At 48.4% G+C, this 23,535-nt stretch overlaps 1 protein-coding gene across 1 annotated transcript in view; it reads left to right on the top strand.

Annotated features, from left to right (window-relative positions):
* The window catches only part of LOC144668811 (adhesion G protein-coupled receptor E3-like), a 69,025-nt gene that overhangs the window by 30,970 nt on the left and 14,520 nt on the right, over positions 1-23,535 (top strand). Inside the window, exons 7-13 of the mRNA XM_078531185.1 lie at positions 5,462-5,581; positions 6,617-6,816; positions 8,879-9,049; positions 11,620-11,823; positions 15,434-15,669; positions 18,639-18,705; positions 23,103-23,194. Coding sequence (XP_078387311.1) covers positions 5,462-5,581; positions 6,617-6,816; positions 8,879-9,049; positions 11,620-11,823; positions 15,434-15,669; positions 18,639-18,705; positions 23,103-23,194 — 1,090 coding nt within the window. The remainder of the gene's footprint in view (positions 1-5,461; positions 5,582-6,616; positions 6,817-8,878; positions 9,050-11,619; positions 11,824-15,433; positions 15,670-18,638; positions 18,706-23,102; positions 23,195-23,535) is intronic.

The raw sequence follows: 23,535 nt of genomic DNA, 5'->3' as shown, positions 1-23,535 counted from the left end.
AATGATAAGGTTGAAACATTTGCAACAATCTTCAGCCAGAAGTACCGAGTGGATGATCCATCTCGGCCCCCTCCAGAGGTCCCCAGCATCACAGATGCCAGTCTTCAGCCAATTCGATTCACTCCACATGATATCAAGAAATGGCTGAAGGCACTGGATACTGAAAAGGCTATGGGCCCTGACAATATTCCGGCAATAGTACTGAAGACTTGTGCTCCAGAACTTGCCGCGCCCCTAGCCAAGCTGTTCCAGTACAGCTACAACACTGGCATCTACCCGGCTATGTGGAAAATTGCCCAGGTATGTCCTGTACACAAAAAGCAGGACAAATCCAACCCGGCCAAATACCTCTCCTTCAGTCTACTCTCCATCATCAGTAAAGTAATGGAAGGGGTCATCAACAGTGCTATCAAGCGGCACTTGCTTAGCAATAACCTGCTCACTGATGCCCAGTTTGGATTCTGCCAGGTCCATTCAGCTCCTGACCTCATTAGAGCCTTGGTTCAAACATAGGCAAAAGATCTGAACTCCTGAGAGTGAGTGACTGCTCTTGACATCAAGGCAGCATTTGACCAAGGGTGCGGCATCAAGAAGCCCTAAATGGGAATCAGGGGGAAAACTCTCCACTGGTTGGAGTCATACCTAGCACAAAGGAAGGTGGTTGTGGTTGTTGGAGGTCAGTCATCACAGGTCCAGGCCATCATTGCAGGAGTTCCCCAGAGTAGTGTCCTAGGCCCAACCATCTTCAGCTGCTTCATCAATGACCTTCCTTCCATCATAAGGTCAGAAGTGGGGATGTTCACCGATGATTGCACAATGTTCAGCACCATTCATGACTCCTCAGATACTGAAGCAGTCCATGTGCAAATGCAGCAAGATCCAGGCTTGGGCTGACAAGTGACAAGTAACATTCACACCACACAAGTGCCAGGCAATGACCATCTCCAATGAGAGAGAATCTAACCATTGCCCCTTGACATTCAATGGCATTATCATTGCTGAATCCCCCACTATCAACATCCTGGGGATTACCATTCCTGATTCACGGCTATTTCCAAGTTGTTACTTGTGTCCTCTATAATGAAGACCGAAGCAAAATAGCTGTTTAATTGAACCGCCATCTCCTTACTTTTCATTATTGATTCTCCAGACACACTTTATAAAGGACCAATACTCACTTCGGTAACTCTTCTTATTTAAATATCTGAAGAAACTCTTCCTATCCTTGCTCACCTTGTGACCTGAGCTGTTTCCTTTTGCTCTGTGCAATTTTTGCACATGTGCTCACTGCCTTAGTGATCTGACCATTTTAAAAATCTTTTTATGTGTCATTCGGGAGTCTTGCAATGGGCTTCCACTCACTCTGGTGGATTCCTCAACATCTAAGCCTGGAGTGAAGCTTCTTGAATTCTTTCTTCAAGTTTTCTTCTTAGCTGCACGTCTCTCTGGTTATGCTTCCACTGCTTTTAGCTTATCATACCTCGGGATCCTGTTCTGGGCTCGTCATTTAAAATACCACCCTTCATATCACCGCTGCTGCTCACCATGTTGTATTATGTTGCCAGCTGTGGTGGCCTAATGATGAAATCCTGGGACTTGAATGCTTAAAACAGGAACCGTTTATTGTTAGTCTTTAACTATTTACAGATCCCAGATGTTGTCTTGCATGGTGCTGCTGCCATGCAGGTCGGCTGCTTCCCGAGTGTTCTCTCTAGACTGTTCCCATGTGACACCATACATCATACCGTGAGTGGTGCTATTCTTCAATACCACGTTAACCCTGGCTCTGCTGAGCACCTTTACATTACAATGGCATGAGGGCACCCACAGCATCATACAATAAGGAGTGCGATGGAATACTCTCCACTTGCCTGGATGAGTGCAGCTCCCACAACACTTGTCAAGCTCAACACCATTCAGAGCAAATCAGCCCACTTGATCGGCACCCCCACCCACAACCTTAAACATCCGGTCCCTCCACCAGCGGCGCACTGTGACTGCAGTGTGTTCCACCCTCAAAATACACTGCAGCAACATGCCAAGACTTCTCCAACATCATCTTCCAAACCCGCGACCCCTAACACCCAGGAGGACAAAGGCAGCAGGAGCATGGGGACACCACCACTTGCAGGTTTGCCGCTGAGCCACTCATCAGGTGGCATTTAGTGGAGCCCGCCGGAGTGGGCAAGATGGCAGGGGCGAGAGAATCAGGCGCAACTGATTCCCAGCATCAGGAAAACACCCCCTCGCCAGTCAACCCCTCCCTGTGATTTCCGCCTGGCCCCACTCCCAAATGGCCAGGGATCCAGCAGCAATCCTCGCTGAAGGTCACAGATCATTACTGGCAGCAGCCGTTGTTTCCGATGGCACGGCCGACAATGGAGAGCTACTGCCCTCTGTTTTTCCATACTCTGGTGGGAGGGGGGGGCCTTGAATATGTGTGGGGGCCCTGACTTTGGCCAGTTAAGTGGCCTGAGTACACTTAAATGGCATCAGGCCTCCAGAGACGATGAGGGGTTCCCATCGGTGCTCCAACTAGTTGCGAGGAGGGGGGGGAGGGGCGGGTGTGCAGGGGGAGCAGTTGGGGGATGGGCAGGAGACCTCTGTCACAGGAACTAAATTCGGCCCATCATCAGAAGTCACTTCTTGGCATTCCTTCATCATTGCTGGATTAAAACCCTGGAACTTCCTCCTTAACAGCACTGTGGGTGTACCTACCCCATGCAGGCTGCATTGGTAAAAGGCAGCGGCTCACTAGCCCTTTCTCAAAGGTCATTGGGCCTTGCCAAAGAGGCCCACAACACATGAATGAATTCAAAGGAGATTCCCTGAAAATTGACCCAAGTTCCCAGTTTGCCTGTAATGTTACGTTTCCCCATTATCAGTTTTGTCACATTAGACGGCCGCCGTTTTACTGGTTTACACCTGCGTGCAACGATCAGTAAGTTACTGACAGCAAAATGGTTGCAAATCTGTGGGCCGCCATTCCTGGCAATCGTGCCCAAGAATTTGCCAGCCAGTCCCCCTGGCGCTGACGCCACTGAGGTTTTGTTTTTTGTTCCCCAGAGTTGCCCACGCCACTATCCCCTTACTCAGCCATAGATCTTATCCCTGCCATCTATCAGAGTGGGCGTGGGCTGGAGATGCCCACTTGACAGGTCTCTCCCTCCCCGAGCCCTCGTTCACTGACCCCTGCCGCTGATATTTAATGCTACTTCTGTGGAAACTGCAATTTTCAGAGGGTTCAGGGAGCAACCTTGACCTTGCACTCACCGCTAAGTGAGACCCATTTGCAGCATTTGGAAGCTCTACATTACATAGGACTACATAGGAAACAGGCGCAGAAACAGGCCATTCAGCCCAACCAGTCTGTGCCGGTGTTTCTGCTCCACTCGAGCCTTCTGCCATCTTTCCTCATCTAAATTTACCATCCTAACCCTCTATTCCCTTCTCCCTGATATACTTGTCTAGCTTTGCCTTGCACATATACCATTCACTTCAACCAGTCCCTGTGGTTGCGAGTTCCACATTCTCACCACTCTCTGGGTAAAGGAGTTTCTTCGGAGTTCCCTACTCGATTTCTTGGTGACTATCACGTATTGATGGCCTCCAGTTATGCTCTTCCCCACAAGGGGGAACATTCTCTCTATATTCACTCTATCAAAACGTTTCCTAACTTTAAAGTCCTGTATTAAGTCACCCCGCAACCCAATTCTTTCAAGAGAGAAGATCCCCAGCCTGTCAATCCTTTCATGGTATGTATACCCACACATTTCTGGTTTCACCCTCATAAATCGCAGCTGCACCCTGCCCAGTGCCTTTTTATAATGTGGTGACCAGAACTGCACACAATACTCTTAAGTGTAGCTTAATCAAGGTTCGATGCACCTTCCTTTCGCAGTGCATATCACCTTCCAGACATGTGTTGGAATCTATAAGGATGAGGAAAGCGGGAAATTCAATCAAAGCAAGCGCACACTCCATCTGCATTAATATAGCGACTTTCACAATCTAAGCATGTCCCAAAGCACTTTCCAACCAAAGGAGGATGTTTCAAAGTGAGGTCACTTTCGGAAACAAGCCCTTCGGGGAGGTTCATGAAATTCACACTGGACAAACCGTCGATTGAAGGAGAGAAAGAACTTGCATTTTCATGGCGCCTGTCACAGCCTCAGGACGTCCCAGAGTGTTTTACAGCCATTTGAAGTATGACACTATTGCAACGTAGAAAATTTGGCAGCCAATTTACGCGCAGCCATCTCCCACAAACAGCGATGTGATATTGACCAGATAACCTGTCTTTTTTATGATGTCGATTGAGGGATAAATATTGGCAAGGATGCCGGGGAGAACTCCCCTGCTCTGCTTCAAAATAGTACGACAGGGTCTGATACCTCCATTTGAATGTAATACCTCATCCCAAAGCCGACACCTCCAACTCTGTAGCAATCTCTCAGCACGGTACAGGAACATCGGTCTAGAAAACATGCTAGATTGTGTACAGGGCTTTGGTGAGACCACATCTGGAATACTATGTGCAGTTTTGGTCTCCGTATTTAAGGAAGGATATGTTTGCAATGGAGGTGGTACAGTGAAGGTTCACTAAATTGCTCCCTTTGATGACAGAATTGCCCTATGGTGAGAGGCTGAGTAAATTGGGTCTATATTTTCTAGAGATTAGAAGAATGAGAGGTGACATCATTGAAACATACCAGATTCTGGTGGGGTTTGATAAGGTGGACGCTGATAGACTGTTTCCAAGGGTCAGGGAGTCTAAAACATGGGTGCACAGTCTCAGGATAAGGGGCCAATCATTTAGGACTGAGAAGAGGAGAAATGACTTCACTGAAAGGGTTCGAACCTTTGGGATTCTCTACCCCAGAGGGTTGTGGAAGCTCCGTTGTTCAATATGTTTAAGGCTGGGACAGACAGATGTTTGGTCTCTCAGGGAATCAAGGGATACGGAGGGGGAGGGGTAGGGGGCAGGCAGGAAAGTGGAGTTGAAGCTGAAGATCAGCCATGATCGTATTAAATGGTGGGAGCAGGCTCGATGGGCCGTGTGGTCTACTCCTGCCCCCATCTCTTGTGTTCTGAAATCCCTGGACTGGGGTGTGAATGAACCATCTTCTTGACTCAGTGTCAGTCAGAGGCAAGAACGCTACCACCTCAGTGTCACATTTGACACCTTCAAAGTGTGGTAAGGGTAAGAGCAGAGACTCCCCCATTCACGCAACCAAATGGGAAGATGGAAATCAGGTCAGGATGAAGCATTTCAAGATTCCAAACCTTTTCTGAACCCTTCACTCGACTCCTGTCAGAGCAATGGGTAAGAGTTGAACAGGCCTGCTGGTTAAATTCCACTCCGAAAGGAGAAACATTAACCTTGCGTGTACCCAGCTGTCCACCATAAGCATAACTGCACAAATGTGGCATTAAATTCGTTTTTGCTTATTCCCATCAGATTTTGAAATAGGTTTCATTAAAAGGGACAACATCACAGGAAGTGACGCCATGATGTTACAAGCCAAAGGGGACACAATGAGCGTTTATCCCAGCACGATTATTGGTGATGACGCCTCTGGTACATTTCTGCTTTATTTATCTGCAATCGTGATTGCATTACAGAAATAACTTTTAAACTTTTCCACGTGGGGCCTGTAGCGTTATTATAATGCTGTAATACCTTGGGATAATTTACTGTACAGGGCACCGATCACTCATAAGGGATTGGATAAACATGTTGTGGGCTCATTTATTAAGACTAGGCATGGGGGAACAGTTATACATCAGCATCAGAGCTGTGCGTGTTTGTGTCTGTACTCTGCTCAAAACAAAAGTGAAACCAAGACTGGATCACATGACATGTTTCCTTCTAGTGATGTCATGCTGATATCCTTTAAAAGGCACATTACATCAGGGGCCACATGCAAACAGTGACACACGGCCGGGATCCCCTGCTAATAATGTTGTCCTAACTGGAACTGCCTCCATATGTTGATAAAACCCTGGAGAACACATTCCAAACAGGGACACATCTTGATGTCCTGAAAGTATCAATGAACTCCTGGGGACACCCCTTACAAATGAGTGACACACCTTCCTTAGTGAATACACGCCAAATTCATGTCTTCATTGCAGCAGCAACAGCTTGCATTTATATAGCGCCTTTAATGTAGTAGTGAAGATGCTTCACTTGAACATTAGCGAACATAATTTGACACTGAGCCACGTAAGGAGATATTAGGACAGGACACCAAAAGCTTGGTCAAGGAGGTAGATTTTAAAGGGCAGCTTGGTGGAGGAGAGAGAGGTGGAGTGATGTGAGGCAGAGTGAATTCCAGCACTGGAGGTCCAGACAGATGAAGGCACGCTCGCCAACGGTGGCGCGAATAAAATCAGGGTCAGAATTGGAGGAGTGTAGAGATCTCGAAGGGTTATAGGGCTAGAGGAGGTTATAGAGATAGGGAGAGGTGAGGCCATGAACGCGATGAAGCTAGACCAGAAGCCAATGTAGATAAATGTTCAGGATTTTAACTAATAGCACCCTGCGTGATTTCATCCTGTATATTTTGCTTTACTGATCTGATCTTCCTCGGTCTCTTCTCTGTACTGGCAGTTACACTTGTCTTTATATCCTACCGTGATATGAACTCCATCATAAATGCAAATCTGGTGGAGGAGGAACACGAAAACCACAGAAAACCACAGAAGAGCCAGTTTTGTTCAAAGGTGGTAACTGTGACCAAAGGGAACAGGAAGTTACATAAACTGAATGGAACTGTTAATATTACTTTCGAGGGGATTCAAGGGAAAGAGGTCAGTTGTTGGATGTATTCTTAACAGATTAATTAGATTTCTGTACATCACTAACTTGTGGTATCAATCTGGGGGAGATGGTGGCATTGTGGCAGTGTCACTGGGCTAGGAATCCAGAGGCCCAGGCTAATGCTCTGGGCACACGGGTTCCAATCCCACCATAGCCGCTGGTGGAATTTAAATTCAGAATCTGGAATATGAAGCTAGTCTCAGTGATGGTGACCATGAAACTATCATTGACTGTCATAAAAAACCCATCTGGCTCACTAATGCCCCTTTAGGGAAGGAAATCTGCCGTCCTTACCCGGTCTGGCCTACATGTGACTCCAGGCCCACAGCGACATGGTTGACTCTTAACTGCCCCTCTGAAATGGCCGAGTGAGCCACTCAGATCAAGGGCAATTAGGGATGGGCAATAAATTCGGGCCTTGCCAGCGACACCACTTTAAGAATTAAGGTGAAGTTTAAGGATTAAAAAAATAACCCGGTGCTGCACTGTCAGAGGTGTTGTCTTTTGGACAAGACTTTAGTCCTATAACTTGCGTAACATCAGAAAAAGAGACTTGCATTTCTATATCCCTTTTCCCAACATCAGGGTACACCTAAAGTGCTTTGCAGCCAACGAAATTTAGGAAAACAGCAGCCAATTTACTCGCAGCCAGCTCTCACCAACAGCAATAGGATCGCCTATTTTAGGAACCCGGGTTGGGGGAAGAAATGCTGACAATTTTGCGTTGGCAAAATCTCCCCTGCTCTTTTTCGAAATAGAGCCATGGGATCTTTTACATTGGCCTGAGGGGGCAGAAATGGTCACGCTTTGGGGTCTCATCTGAACAACAGCACTTCCAACAGTGCAGCTGGAAAACTGAGTGAGCCTAGATTCTGGAGCGGGACTTGAACCCACAGTCTTTTGAACTCAGGAGTGTTAACGCTACCCACAGGCTATGCTGACACTAAGGGCGGAGTCTTCCATCCTGAAGCCTAGGTTTGGTGGCGGGAGCAGATGTCGGGAGTGTTTTCGGCTGGGGAGGGCCAGCTGACCAGGCGCCATCTTGTGCTTTGCAGCCATGTGGGACATGGCGAAACTCGTGGCGGGGGGTGGTCAGGAATTTGCAGTCCCCACCGGTTACCTCATTGGGGGAGGGGTGGGGGGGGCGGGGTTTGTTGAAGAAGGTCTGGGTGCCATATTTAAAGAGCACCTGGGCAGCTCTGCACTATCTCTGCCACCTTTGTCCGGCTCCCGCTTCACCCTTCTCCACCCCCCCACCCCCCCCGAACCCTCCCTTGGTCTGTCCTCCACGCAACTTGCACTGCGAGCAAAGGCTGACATTTACAGACGCTCCCCAAAGAGGGGACAACGCAACGGCAGCTCGCCCGCTCATCGTGGGAGAAGTCTACCTGGCCAGGTGCGGACGTGAGAGTGAGCGTTCCAATTTCTCACTTTATTTGGAAGGGGGAGCTTGCGTCGGTGAGATAGCCTCTTAATGAGCATGCGTGAGATGCTAACGCATGCAAATGGGCTTCGTAACATTGTTCGTCGAGAAGCTTTAACCCGCCTTTAAAGTCTTGACAACAGAATTGCTACTGCTCACCCTGACATTGGGAGTCTGGTTTTCGGCCTCACGCTAAATTAAGTTCCCTTGCCCGCCGTGCTTCCAGTTGCTGGCAGGACCGGAAGATTCTGCCCTACGAGTCCATTTGTGCTTTGGGTTTTTCTATTATTTGTCCATAGGGGGTGAGTGTCGCTGGCAAAGCCAACATTTATCATCCATCCCCCAGTTGCCCTTCAGGAGGCGGTGTTGAGCTGCCTTCTTAAGCTGCTGCTGGTACACCCATGGCGCTGTCAGGGAGAGCGTTCCAGGACTTTGACCCCGTGACAGCGAAGGAATGGCGATATCGTTCCAAGTCAGGGTGGCGAGCGGCTTGGAGGGGGACTCGCAGGTGGTGGTGTTCCCATGTCTCTGCTGGGCGGCAAGAGGTCTCTGGTCTGCAAGGAGCTGTTGGAGGGGCTTTGGTGAGCCGTGCTCTGCAACGCTTAACGGAAATTGTTTCTGTCCTGCAGGAAGGTGCCTCCGGCGGGGGGAGAGTTTGCGCCTTTTGGAAGACATTAACAGAAGGAGGCTACTGGTCTACAGCAGGCTGCCAACTGAGGGTTTCGAATGATACGCACACGGAATGCAGCTGTAGTCACCTGTCCAGCTTTGCAGTGCTAATGGCTCTCCATGAGATAGCGGTAGAAAAAAAAACTCCCATTACCATTAAACCGCGTGCAGGTCACTAAGGGGAGCTTGTTCTGTGTCCACAAGCAGCCACTATGGACTGCTTAGGAGTAGCAATAGATAGATAGGTAATTGGCTAATGAAAAATCATCATGATGGCAGGTGCCAAATTGTGATGATACCAAGTAATCACAATTCATCACATAGTCGTAGACAACCAAAATAAGGTACAAAATAAAAGGATTGCACATTTATCAACATCTCAGTATACAAATAATTACGATGCTTTGCAAGATGCGGCTCACCTTAATATACAGGATAAATGTGAAAGGTTGCCTGCATGCTGCATTTTGTACTAAAGTCCATTGATCACACGTTGTCAGGTTAAGTTAATTAAATTCGCAATCATTTATAGATCACCGGTCACTCGGTCATGTGGGTTGATGCACAGGCCTTGATGGGACCCTGTCTGACCTGCCAATGTTCACTATGCTTATCTCAAGGCATCAACATTTGGAGATAGCACTTAAATTTCTCCACATGAGGAAGAACATAGGAGCAGTCCATTCAGCCTCTCGAACATGTTCTGCATCTGGATCATGATTGACCTGTATCCCAACTCCACCTACCCACCCTGCTTCCATAACCCTTAATAGCCTCGCCTTACAAATAAAAAAACAACTTATCAACATCAGTTTTTAACATTTTCAGTTGACATCCCGGCTTCTACAGCATTTGAGGGAGAGAGTTCCCGATTTCCAGTGACTTTTGTGGGCAGAAGTGCTTCCTAATATTACTGCTTAATGACCTAGCTTTAATTTTAAGGTTATGCCCCCTTGTCCTGGGCTCCTCCCACCAGAGAAAATAATTTTTTCCCTATCCATCCGATCAAATTCTTTAATCACCTCAAGCGCCTCAATTAGACCACCTCTCAATCCTCGATTCCCAAGGGAATGCAAGGCTGGTCTACGATCGCGCCCCCCCCGTCTCCGTTTAGTGAGCGTTGGTGCTGCACCCTCTCCCGAGGCTAATATACCTGACTTGCTGAGTGTGGTTATAACTCTGCTTTCAGTGATTCACAGCCTGTTAACGTGGCTTTAATCCCCGACGTTATTTTCGGTTTTCGATTACATATACGCAAAAATAAAATTACTTTGCTCACGACAATTTGTTTCGGATCTTCGATTTTTCTGGTAGTTCCATCCATTACTCCCTGAGGCTTTCTCTGCAATTCTCAACTTGTCAAAATGAGCTCAACAGACAAAGTATAGGGGTAGATATTCAGGAGAGAACACACGAGGTAGGAGTTCATTTTTGTCGCTATTTCCAGTGATATTTAGAATCACAGAATCACAGGTTTCGGCACAGGAGGAGGCCATTCAGCCCATCGTGTCTATTCCGGCTCTCTGCAAGAACAACTCGCCTAGTCCCGCTCCTCTGCCTTTTCTCTGTAGCCCTGCAAATTTTTTCTCTTCAGATACTTATCCAATCCCCTTTTGAACCCCGCAATCGAATCTGCCCCCTTCATACTCTCAGGCAGTGCATCCCGGATCCTAAACACTCGCTGCACTAAAAAAAAAGGCTTTTCTCAGGTCGCAGTTGCCTCTTTTGCCAATCACCTTGAATCTCTGCTTCTCGATCCTTCTGCCAATGGAAACAGTTTCTCCCTATCTACTCTGTCCAGACCCCTCATGATTTTGAACTGCTCTGTCAAATCGCCTCTTAACCTTCTCCAAGGAGAACAACCCCACCCTCTCCACTCTACCTACGTAACTAAAGTCCCTCATCATGAACCATTCTGATAAATCTTTCCAGCACCCTCTGTAATGTATTCACATGCTTCCTAAAGGCGTGCGATGCTCAGAACTGGACACAATATTCCAGCTGAGGCCGAGCCAATGTTCTATGTACGTTTATCATGTATTTAAGGGAACTGATTCCAAATATAACTGGCGTGTGTAAAGGATACATATTGTTCAATAGTGTTATTAATAACAGATGTCTCAAAGTGAAGGAAAGCCATGTGAGAATGTTAACTATTAACTGCTGATTTAAACCAAATACAGTTCTGATTTAAGAAGTACAATCGTGTGACATGATCATACAGACACACACACACAGAGGTAGACACACCCACACATACACAGACAAACACACACACACACACACACCCAGACACAGAAAAATACACGCACAGACACACACAAAGGCACACCCAGCCACAGGCACACACCCAAGCTCAGAAAACCACACAGACACAGATACAGACACAGACACTCATACACACAGACACAGACCACAAACACAGACACAGACACATACGGACAAACACAGTCACACAGACACATACAAACCAATACTGGCAAAGTAGAAATAAGCTCTCACACAAGCAATCACACTAACAGGCATAACTTGCACATACACAAAAGATCGAGGCACACAACATCAGGTCCAATAGATATTGCAATAGCACAGCAGTAAAAATTCAGAAAAGGTCCTGCAGCCACATTTAACTTTAGCCATTTGGAGTAATGCAGCCTTGGCAATGTTTAATTTGTTTTCAATTGCTTCCGTTACTACATAGGATCCACTCCACAACTCCATTCTCAACTGGATCACCTTTCTCGGGTTGCCCATCTCCTTGTTGTGCCTTCTGGTATCAATAGGCACCTTCTTCTGCTGCCGGTCCATTCAGAACCTAAACACCACCATCCGAGCACACTTGTGTCTGAGTCTATTCCTGGCGGAGACGCTTTTCCTGATAGCGATACCCATTAATACACAGACGGTAAGGTCCTTTAGATCATGTACAAGCTGCAGACAATGTCTTACCAGTGGTTATGTTTAAAATTTGAATTTAGATCCGTGCTGTATAATTTCAGAATATTAATTTAAAGTCACAAGACTTTGTAACATACATAGAAGATCTGTATTAACCCATTGTACATAGCAATATGGCATGGAAAATTGGAAATGGATTTTAAAATATAGTTTGTAGAGGTTAGCAAAACTGCATTAAAGTAGCTGTTGTTTACATATACATCACCTTTTAAAATTCTACCTCTTCATTGGCCGGGCAGACCTGTTATAAACACTGGCATATCCTTTCTGTTAAAGGACCCAAGCTGTGGGTCGCAACCCCCACTACCCCAACACCCCCACAAACCCCCCCAACCCCCTCTACCCCAACACCCCCCCAAACCCCCCCTACCCCAACACCCCCACAAAACCCCCCAACCCCCCCTACCCCAACACCCCCCCAAACCCCCCCAACCCCCCCTACCCCAACACCCCCGCAAACGCCCCCAACCCCCCCTACCCCAACACCCCCACAAACCCCCCCAACCCCCTCTACCCCAACACCCCCCCAAACCCCCCCTACCCCAACACCCCCACAAACCCCCCTACCCCAACACCCCCGCAAACCCCCCTACCCCAACACCCCCCCAAACCCCCCCAACCCCACTACCCCAACCCCCCCTACCCCAACATCTACCCCAAACCCCCCCAACCCCCCCTACCCCAACACCCCCCCTACCCCAACACCCCCCCAAACCCCCCCTACCCCAACACCCCCGCAAACCCCCCCAACCCCCCCTACTCCAACACCCCCACAAACCCCCCCAACCCCCTCTACCCCAACACCCCCCCAAACCCCCCCTACCCCAACACCCCCACAAACCCCCCCAACCCCCCCTACCCCAACACCCCCCCAAACCCCCCTACCCCAACACCCCCGCAAACCCCCCTACCCCAACACCCCCCCAAACCCCCCCAACCCCACTACCCCAACCCCCCCTACCCCAACATCTACCCCAAACCCCCCCAACCCCCCCTACCCCAACACCCCCCCTACCCCAAGCCCACAAACCACCCCCCAACACGCCCCAACCTCCCCTACCCCAACCCCCCCAAAAACATCCCCCAAACCACACCCCAACTCCCCCAAACCAACCCCTACCCCAACCCCCCAACCTGCTCCAACCTCCCCTACCCCCCCCACCCCCCCAAACCACCCCCCCAACCCCCCCACCCCAACCCAACCCCCCCCTCAAATGACCCCACTACCCCAATCCCCCCAACCCTCCCCAAACCACTTCCCCAAACCACCACCCTACCCCAACCCCCCCCAAACCACCTCCCTACCCCAACCCCCCCTCCCCCCAAACCCCCCCCCAACCACTCCCCAACGCCCCCAAACCCCCCCAAACCAACCCCCCAAAGCCCCTCAAACCAACCCCCCACCCAACCCCACCCCCCCAACCCCACTCCCCCCAAAACCCTCCTCCCCCAACCCCCCCCAAACCACCCCTCCCCCCAAACCCACCCCCCACCCCAAGGGGGGCTTGGTATTCTCTGCCCCAGAGGGCTGTAGGTGCTCACTCATCGAGTATATTCAAGACTGAGAGCGATAGATTTTTTAGACTCTTAAGGGGAAGTAAAGTTATGAGGATCGGGTGGGATAAAGTGGAGACGAGGCTGAAAATCAGATCTTATTGAATGGCAGAGAAGGATTGAGGAGCAGTGCGGCCTTTCCCTGCTCCTTATGTTCCTCAATACTGTGCACTAATTCTCCTTGTGGGTTACATTCTCCAGCTGATTAGAACTGGAGGACTTAATAGTAACAATAAGGTTTTATAATTAAGGTGGAATGCAGCCCTGATCAATTGGCCTTTAGGTTTACAGCTTGATTTTAGATGTGTGGATAGCACTTAGTAGACACCCTTGTAAAGTTTCATCTTTGGTTAAAAACAAAACAGTTTGAGTGGTTTGGGACTGGAAATGGCAGTAATAATAAAGTGGGTACCTTAGGTTGTGTGGGTAAAGGCATCACTTAGTGTCATGTTGAATTATATAAACCAGGAGGCCATGTGATTCGTCCCTGGGTGTGTACTTGATCTCAGTTCCCAGACAGTAGGTAGGCTGGTAAACTCCAGGCAAGTGAGGTCAAGAGTCAGACAACGCTCCCACTCCTGATGAAAGGCAGGTGCATGAGCGATACCCGCTGTCTGCTACCCTCTATCAACAACAACTTGCATTTGTGTAGCAGCTTTAACTTGGCAAGACATCCCAAGGTGCTTCACGGTGGCTTTATTCGACACCGAGCCACATTAGGTGATATTAGGGCAAGGTGGCCTTCAGCTTAGTTTATAGAAGAATCTTAAAGGAGGTGAGAGAGGCAGAGAGGCGTAGGGGGGGATTTCCAGAGCCTGTCGGCCGGACAGCTGAGGGTATGGCCACCGATAGTGGAGCGAAGGAAACAGGGATGAACCAAAAAGCCAGAATTGGAGGAGCACAGAGATCTCTGAGGGTCGCAGGGCTGGAGATTGGAACACTTAATACCAAGGTTTGTTCAGTCAGGCTGGACAGTTGAGTGAGCAATTGAGTAATGGGCGGAACACATCTGACTGCCGCCCAGGACAAGTTGGTTGGGGCTTCCAGGATGGGACAGGTAACACATCCAGGCTGAAATAAGAACAGAAAATGCTGCAAGTGCTCAGCAGGTCAGGTAACACCTGCGAAAGGAGAAACAGAGTTAACATTTTAGGCTGATGACATTTCATGATGGTGTCATTGATCTGAAACATTAACTCGACCCCACTCTCCAATGAGGCTGCCAGATCTGCTGAGAATTTGCAGCAGAGAATCACTGAACGGGTAAAGTGCGGAAGGAGGCCGTTCAGCCCGCTGAGTCTGTGCTAGCTCTCTGAAGGAACAGTTTACCTCGTGCCACGTCCCACCTTCTGCACATTCACCCTGTTCAGATAATAATCTAATTCCCTCTTGAATGCCTCGACTGAACCTGCCTCCACCACGCTCTCGGGCAGCGCATTCCAGACCCTACCAGTCGCTGTGTGAAAAGACTGCTTTTATTTCAGATTCCGAGCATCAGCAATATTTTGCTTTTTTTTAAAAAAAATTTGTTCATGGGATGCAGCTGTTGCTAGGCCAGCATTTATTGCCCACCCCTAAATTCCACCGCCCCCCCACCCCCGAGGGCATTTAAGAGTCAATCACGTTGCTGTGGGTCTGGAGCCAGATTTCCTTCCCTAAAGGGCATTTACAGATGGGTTTTTACAACAAGCGGCAATGATTTCATCGTGAGACTTTTTTCATTCCAGATTTTTTATTAAGGTTGAATTTCACCAGCTATCGCAGTGGGGTTTGAACCCAGGTCCCCAGAGCATTACCCTGAGTCTCTGGAATAGTGAAAATACTGCTACACTACAGCCTCCCCTCTTATGTATGGTTGTAATTCCCTGTTATGCTAGTTGATGGTGTGTTAACATCAAAGACAACGAGAGTAGAGGGGCCAAGCTTGTCACACCAACCAAGCTCCCAGTGCCGACAATCTTGTAACTTATTGAAATGAATTATTTATTATTGCTGCTGTTTAGGTTTTCTGTGGCATTGTCGCCGGTTGTTTACACTACTTGTTCCTGGTGGCCTTTGCTTGGATGTGTCTGGAAGCTGTGCAGCTCTATCTCATGGTGCTTAACCTCAAGGTGGTGAACGTCTCCCACACCCACGTCATTCAAAGGAAGTTCATGTTCCCCATCGGCTACGGGTGCCCGGTGGTGATTGTGGTCGTGTCTGCTGCGGTCAACGCCAAAGGCTACGGGACTGACAAACTGTGAGTAGAGAGACTACCTGAGCAGCCATTTGCGTTTTGGGGTAGTGCATGTGTAAAGGCAGTGTGGAGGGAAGAGCTTCTCACAGGCAGGCCAAGGATTTGTATTGAGTCATAGACTGTGAGAGGGAGTGTGTCTGGAATCACAGAATCATAGTGGGGGGTGGAATCAAGCATTGGTTAGTGGACACTGAGCATTCCATTAGCTTATTGGACCCTCAAATAGGTGCCGGTTGAGAGGAACTGTTGGTCAGGACAACCGTGGTCTTCTTCAGCACCACTGGATCTTTTACTCAGCTCTGAAGAATTGGGCTCGATACGTCCACTGTTTCTCTCGCCGCAGATGCTGCCAGACCTGTTCAATTTTTTCCAGCCTTTTCTGTTTGTAACTTCAGATCCCCGGCGTCCACAGGATTTTGCTTTTATTTTACCAAGAAGGCCTTGGTTTAATGTCCCATTTGAGAGACAGCGCCTCCAGCAGTGGGGAACTGCTTGGAATCCAGGGCGAGAGCACTTTGCTTTTCAAGCTCTGGAGGGAGCCTTGAACACAATGACCATAAGACCATAAGACATAGGAGCAGAAATTAGGCCATTCGGCCCATCGAGTCTGCTCCGCCATTCAATCATGGCTGATAAGTTTCTCAACCCCATTCTCCCACCTTCTCCCCGTAACCTTTGATCCCCTTACCAATCAAGAACTTATCTACCTCGGTCTTAAATACACTCAATGACCTGGCCTCCACAGCCTTCTGTGGCAATGAATTCCATAGATTTACCACTCTCTGGCTAAAGAAGTTTCTCCTCATCTCTGTTCTAAAAGGTCTTCCTTTGACTCTGAGGCTGTGCCCTCGGGTCCTAGTCTCTCCTACTAATGGAAACATCTTCCCCACGTCCACTCTATCCAGGGCTTTCAGTATTCTATAAGTTTCAATCAGATCCCCCCCTCATCCTTCTAAACTCCATCGAGTATAGACCCAGAGTCCTCAAACATTCCTCATATGTTAAGCCTTTCATTCCTGGGATCGTTCTCGTGAACCTCCTCTGGACCCTCTCCAGGGCCAGCACATCCTTCCTGAGATACGGGGCCCAAAATTTCTCACAGTATTCTAAATGTGGTCTGACCAGAGCCTTATAAAGCCTCAGCAGCACATCCCTGCTTTTATATTCTAGTCCTCTCACAAGGTGGGGGGCGGGGGCAGATTTTCTAGTCGTTGTGGGGAGGGGATTTGCCGAATGGCTGGACGGGCGGCGAAAAATTCAATTTAATTCATTGTTTGAGGGGCTTAATATTCCTCCTAATTGTTGGCGGGCGTGCCGCAGACTGGAATATCGCCCGAGTGCGCAATGACGTCATCGGGCGCTATTTCGCGCTCGCACGCCCAGCTAAAAACCCTGCCCAAGAGCTTCCAACTCGGAGACGCAAGTGCCGCCAACAACACGGGCACGGCCTCGCATCCTATCGGGCACGGCAGGGCAGGCTGGGTCAGGGGTCCAGCCAGGTTGGTGCTAGGTTAGACGCCCTGAGCTGGGCCTATGTAATCGGGTTGTGGTATCCTTCCTGGGGAAAGGGAATAACTAGCTGGGGTCTCTCATCCTGATCCCCTAATCTGCTGGGAAACTCGACAGGCTCATGGGGTGATGACAGGGTCTACTGTGCCTCAGGTGACATCAAGGGATATGGAGATAGTCCCGGGAAAGTGGCGTTGAGGTAGATGATCAGACATGATCTAATTGAATGGCGGAACAGGTGAGGTGGGCCGAATGGCCTACTCCTGTCCGATGTTCTGCCCAAGACTCTTCTGACACTTGTGTCCAGGTTCACAGACCAGGAATAATCAATGGACCAGGTACCTGTGGCACTTAATAAAAAAAATCTATTTACACACTACCAACCTCTGCGACCATAAGTATCTCTATACTGCTGACTACCGTTTGTTAATCAAGAACTGTGCATCCCATGTCCCAATTCATGCCAAGCCCCATTCACCCAACACCCCTTTCCTTGCTCCCCCCACCCGCCCCCCCCCCGATCCCACATGGCTCTGAGCCCAACAACCTCTCAAATTAAAAATTCTCCTCCTCGTGTTCAAATTCCTTTATGGTGTCTGTGCACCCCCTCCACCAACTCCCTCCCTCTGTAACCTCTTCCAACTCTACGACTTTTCAAAACGTCTGCGCCCCTCCAGCTCTGGCCTCTTATGCATCAACAATTTTCATCATTGGCGGCCATGTCATCAACCATGAGGTCCTTAAGCTCTGGAATTCTTTCCCTAAGTCTCTCACAGTCTCTCTACCACCCTCTCCTTCTTTAAAACCTACTTCTGCGGCCATTTTGATCATCTGCCCTAATATACACCACCACCTGGAAGTTCCCCTCCAAGCCACTCACCATCCTGACTTGGAAATATATCGGCCGTTCCTTCACTGTCACTGGGTCAAAATCCTGGAACTCCCTCCCTAACAGCACTGTGGGTGTACCTACAGCACATGGACTGCAGCGGCTCAAGAAGGCAGCTCACCACCACCTTCTCAAGGGCAATTAGGTATGGGCAATAAATGCTGGCCCAGCCAACGAAGCCCACAACTCATGAAAGAGTAAAAATAGTTTTCTTACTACATTAAAGGGGCGATATAAATGCAAGTTAGTGCTATTGTCGTTAATAGTGCACAGTGTAATGTTCAGGTGAAGCGAGCCTAGAGGATGGAGAGTAATTGGATTGTGGCATACCGATGTTTATACATCTGCCACTGTAAAGCCGCAGATTTTGTATTCCCCTGACAAATACTGTCCCCCACTGGCAGGAGGCTGTAATTACAGCATGACAGGATTACATTGGTAATTCCCATTGTAAACCTGGATGTAGGAATTTACAATGGGAAAGATTGACAGGAAGTCCACACTGACTTTGAAAAAAAATATATAGTCGATTTAAAATCACTATAATGGATTAAAACTGTTCCTTTAATTACAGCTGTTGGTTAAATCTGGAAGATGGTTTTTTGTGGAGCTTCCTGGGACCAGTTTGTTTCGTAATTTTGGTAAGATTTTTCAGAGGGTGGGAAGTTATGGTTGACAAAGTTGACATCCAAATCCTTAATGGGGTCTCGCCTCACCTTGTGGTTACTATTATTAGTCGGATGCCAACCTGTTAAAGGCAAACAGGTTAATGCCAATCAGGAATGGGAATTGGGTGCACTCAGCTCTCATTTGCAAAGTTTGTTGATCAATAGCTCAACCCTCATCAGGAAAATCACAGAAATTTACAGAACAGAAGGAGGCCTTTCGGCCCATGGTGTCTGTACTAGCCCACAAGTAGCCTAATCCCACCTAATCCCACTTTTCAGCTCTTGGTCCATAACCTTGTAGGTTAATGTACTTCCAAGTGCAGATGTAGCCAAGTAATTCTTAAATGCAGTGAGGGCTTGTGTTTCCCTCACCCTTTCAGGCAATGAGTTGCAGTTCCCCACCATCCTCTGGGAGAAAAATCTTCCTTGAAATCCCTCCAAACCGCCTACCTCTTCCCCTAAATTTATTCTGCCTGGTTATGACCCTCAACCAAGGGGAATGGGTCCTTCCTAACCACTCTATCTAGAGCCCTCAATTTATTACACTTCAGTTCGGCCTCCCCTCAGCCTTCTCTGTTCCAAAGAAAACAACCCCAGATAATCCAATCGTTCCTCATGGCTAAAATTCTCCAGTCCAACCAAAACCCTTGTACATCTCCTCGATACCCTCTCTCGTACTTAAGTCTTTGACTTTTTAACTTTAAGACAATTTATCTCCATACTCCTTGTTGATCTGATGGGGTAATATTATTCTTAGAAAAGAGTTCAAGCCAGGATGTATTTTATTTCCCTCCATCCAGGGTATTTAACACACGTCCCCCTTAACCTGATGTTTCTTCCCTGAGGTTTCTGAGGGGGAATATTAAAAATAGAATGGGTACTTACCCCTGCACTGGGAGCACAGGTAGGATTGGGCAAACGATGCCCTGTGTCCCATCCGATCTCATCCTTCCAGAATACCATCCTACCAATTTCCTCTTGCAAGCTAACATTCAGCCATACAGTAGTAAAGCCTTGGTACTGTTGCACCTAGTTGTTGCCAACTCTAGCTGAACTTATTCCTGGAGGCTTTATCACCTGACTTCCTGCCCCCAACTGTCCCACCCAGTCGAACATCCTCTTTCCCCACCACTGATAATTTTTATAATCAACAAACTAACCAAATAGCTTAAAAAAAATGTAAATACCTCAATGATTTTTCTCCTGAGCTTCATTGTCCGGAAGATTAACCGGAAGATGGAGGCTTCAGGACACTCCTTGAGGGTTAGTATTGTATGTTTTATATCTCAGGTCTATGCAGAGATGGCACTAGTTCCTATGTGTGTAAAAACTTTACCTACAGTGCTTCAAAATATCTCTGCAGTCACAAAATGTCTGCACTCGTGCTGACAGCTCAGGCTTCGAGGTCCCTCTCCAGCTTGGTTTACTTTTCTCTCAGTCCCCAGCCAAGCTCAAGCAACCAAGCACAGTGAGCATTGATTGTAAGCAGACTCACATAATCGAGCACAGAACTATTCAACACTACAGTGGGCACCCAAAGGATAACACAGCACTAGGTCATGTGCTCAAGTCATGGAATGCGGCTTGAGCCATTGACTTGGTGTGAGAGGAAAGAGTGGAACACCCAACATTAACCGAATGAAACAGAAGTGCAGATAAGCTGCCACCTTAATATTAGCACTTTCCACAAAAATCGCCTATGTATATTTTGGTTCCTCCTCAATATGGAACTACATATAAATGCAGGTTGGTGCTACATATGGAACTACATTGAGAGCTGATGGGCCTAACCTTCCAGCCTTCAGTCTGCTGAATTATTACATTCCCTCCCTCACAGCCTGTGCTCTTTCCTTTAGATTTTTAACATTCTTTTGTGGGGTGTGGGTGTCGCTGACAAGGCCAGCATTTTGTTGCCCATCCCTAATTGCCCTTGAACTGAGCGGCTTGCTAGGCCATTCCAGAGGGCAGTTAAGAATCACCCACATTGCTGTGGGTCTGGAGTCACATGTAGGCCAGACCGGGTAAGGACGGCAGATTTCCTTCCCTAACGGGCATTAGTGAACCAGATGGGGTTTTTATGACGATTGATGATAGTTGCCACGGTCACCATTACTGAGACAAAAAACAGAAAATGCCGGAAAAACTCAGCGGGTCTGTGGAGAGAGAAACAGAGTTAACGTTTTGAGTCCGTGTGACCCTTCCTCAGAGCTGAAGAGAAGTGGAAATGTGATGAAATTTATACTGTTAAAGTTGGGGGCGGGGTGGGGGTGGTGAAACAGGTGAAGCTGGATAGAAGGCCAACGATAGGTGGAGGCAAAAGAGGGATTGACAAAGATGTCACGAACTAAAGGACAAAGGGAGTGTTAGTGGTAGTGGTAAGGGCTAAAAAGTGGTGCTGATAGTGGCATAAAGGTAAGAAAGCAGACTTTTATCGACATTACCGAGACTAGCTTCATATTCTAGATGTATTAGTTAGATTTAAATTCCACCTTGTCTCCAGAGCATTAGGGTGGACCTCTAGATTTTTAGCCCAGTAACATTACCACTATGCCACCATCTACCCCATGCATACACTATAAGGTTGCATAATAGTTATCCAATTGGACTGACAATCCAGGGAGTTCGATAAATGATCCTAGGATGTGGGGCAGGATTTTCCCCTGGGCTTTGGGACCCTGACATCGGAACATAATGGGGGGTCCTGAGGAGGTTCTGGGAGACAAACTGGGGGTGGATGGCGGGGGGAGTGGGGGGAGGTGGGTGGGGAAGGATTTTCTCATCATCCTATTAAGGTTAGTAGGTGGGCCCCTGACACTGCTAGCCCAATTACAGGGTTGGCAGCTCTGGAGCCCCAGGAATGGTGGACACTGCTGAGGCAGGTAGGAGACAGGGAAGGTACTTTAAGATGGAAGTACAGATTCAGAGGGGCCAAGCAGGCAGGCTCCACAGAGCAGAGGGAAACCTCCGTGGTGGAGGGGCAGCTTTTGGACCGTGGGGTGCAGCCTTTGCCGTTGGCAGCTTCCTTTTTTGGGGAATGGAGCCTCCGGTTCCAGACTGGCACAGGGAGGCCGCCTCCACAGAGCTGGCAGCCTCCCCCACGCGGCCGGGAGGCTGCTCTGACATGGCGAGATGCCAGCCAGCTGGTAGATTGTTATATATTTAAATCGGCTGCCCCTCTCCAATCGGCAGGCAGCCGATCCCACATCCTGGGCCCCCCTCTCGGAGAAACATGCCCGGAGGTGGGAACGTAATCGGGAGCTGTCCTGACACCACTCCCCACTTTTTCCCAGCCCTGCACCCCCCCGGCCTCCAATCTCCACCACTCACGGGGCCAGGAAAGTTGAGACAAGAGTTCTTGAGTTCATGAGCTGAATTGAAATTCAGTTAAATAAAGTGGGAATAGAAAAACTACGGTGACCATGAAACTAGCAGATTGGTGTAAAAAACAATCTCCTTTAGCGAAGGAAATCTTGCATCCTTATCCTGTCTGGCCTACATGTGGTTGACCTTTAACTGGTTTCTGAAATGGCCTAGCAAGAGGCCTAAGAAGGTGGCTGACCACAGCCTTCCCAAAGGCAATTAGGGAGGTGTCTGTGGGTGGGGAACAGACCATTGTCCCCCACTCCTTGTGGATTGTGCCTTTGCAAAGAAGGTCTGGAGAGAGATGCAGTGGTTTCTGTCGAGGTTCATCCTGAGCAGTTATGTGACACAGGACTCTGTGCTCTACGGGCTGTTCCCAGGGACACACACCGAGACAAACATCAACTGCAGCTGGAGCACTGTCAACTCGGCGGAAGACGCTCTTTGGTCTGCCTGAGACTTCCTGTCTGCCAGTGCAAAGAGTTGTCTTTGACTGAGTGATGTAGCCTGGCATGTTCTAAAGCCCAGGACTATGTGCTGAGGGACGCACTAAAGCTTGGGGCAAAGATGCAATGGGGAAGGTCGCTGTCTAAGGCCTTTCAGCCATAGTGCACTGAGGGGCTGGGAATTGTATAGACCCCCTCGGGCTGTACGTCTGACATGGAATGTACATTGTGAATATGAAGAGTATTGAAATCGTATTTAGGAACCTCAGAGAGGAACACACTGTAGGGAGAAAAGTTGAATTTTATTTCACTTTCTGTAATTTTCAAGTCAATGTTTTGTAATGTGCTTTTACAAATGTTATAAAGTATATTTCTCAAAATAAAATTAGGGCAATAAATGCAGCCCTTGTCAGTGATACATACATCCCATGAGTGGGTAAATAAAGATCAGAGAACTCAGAATTGAATTGCATACCGCTACTTTCTGCTGTTTGGCACTTGTTAATAATGTAAATTTTAGCATCATACTAATGCCAAGGTGAACTGAATGATACTATTTTGCAGGTTAATACAATTCTCTTCTTAATTACACTCTGGATCCTGAAAGGAAAGATTTCCAGCCTCAACGCAGACGTTTCAAAAATTAAGGACTCGAGGTAGGTGTTGGAAAACTCACTGGAAAGTGGGTGACACATTATTTATCAATCCCAGGTCTGAGAATCCCTCTGTGCCCCCCACCCCCACCCCAACAACCCCCCAACCCGACCCCCCCAACCCCACCCCCCCACACCCCCAACCCCACCCCAACAACCCCCCAACCCCACCCCAACAACCCCCCCCAACCTGACCCCCCCCAACCCCACTCCCCCAACCCCAGATTTTTTGGGGCCTGTGTGATCTTCAGGATGTCGCACGGGTGCAACGAACAGGCAGGTGGGTGGGTAGGACATGTTAGTACAAACCTCATCCACGGGCAGGATAAGAGGGGTCAGTGGGG

This window comes from Cetorhinus maximus, chromosome 28 (genome assembly GCF_964194155.1).
Source record: "Cetorhinus maximus chromosome 28, sCetMax3.hap1.1, whole genome shotgun sequence".
Lineage (NCBI taxonomy): Eukaryota > Metazoa > Chordata > Chondrichthyes > Lamniformes > Cetorhinidae > Cetorhinus > Cetorhinus maximus.
Note: the sequence above shows the minus strand (reverse complement) of the source record. Positions and strands in the feature narration are given on the sequence as shown.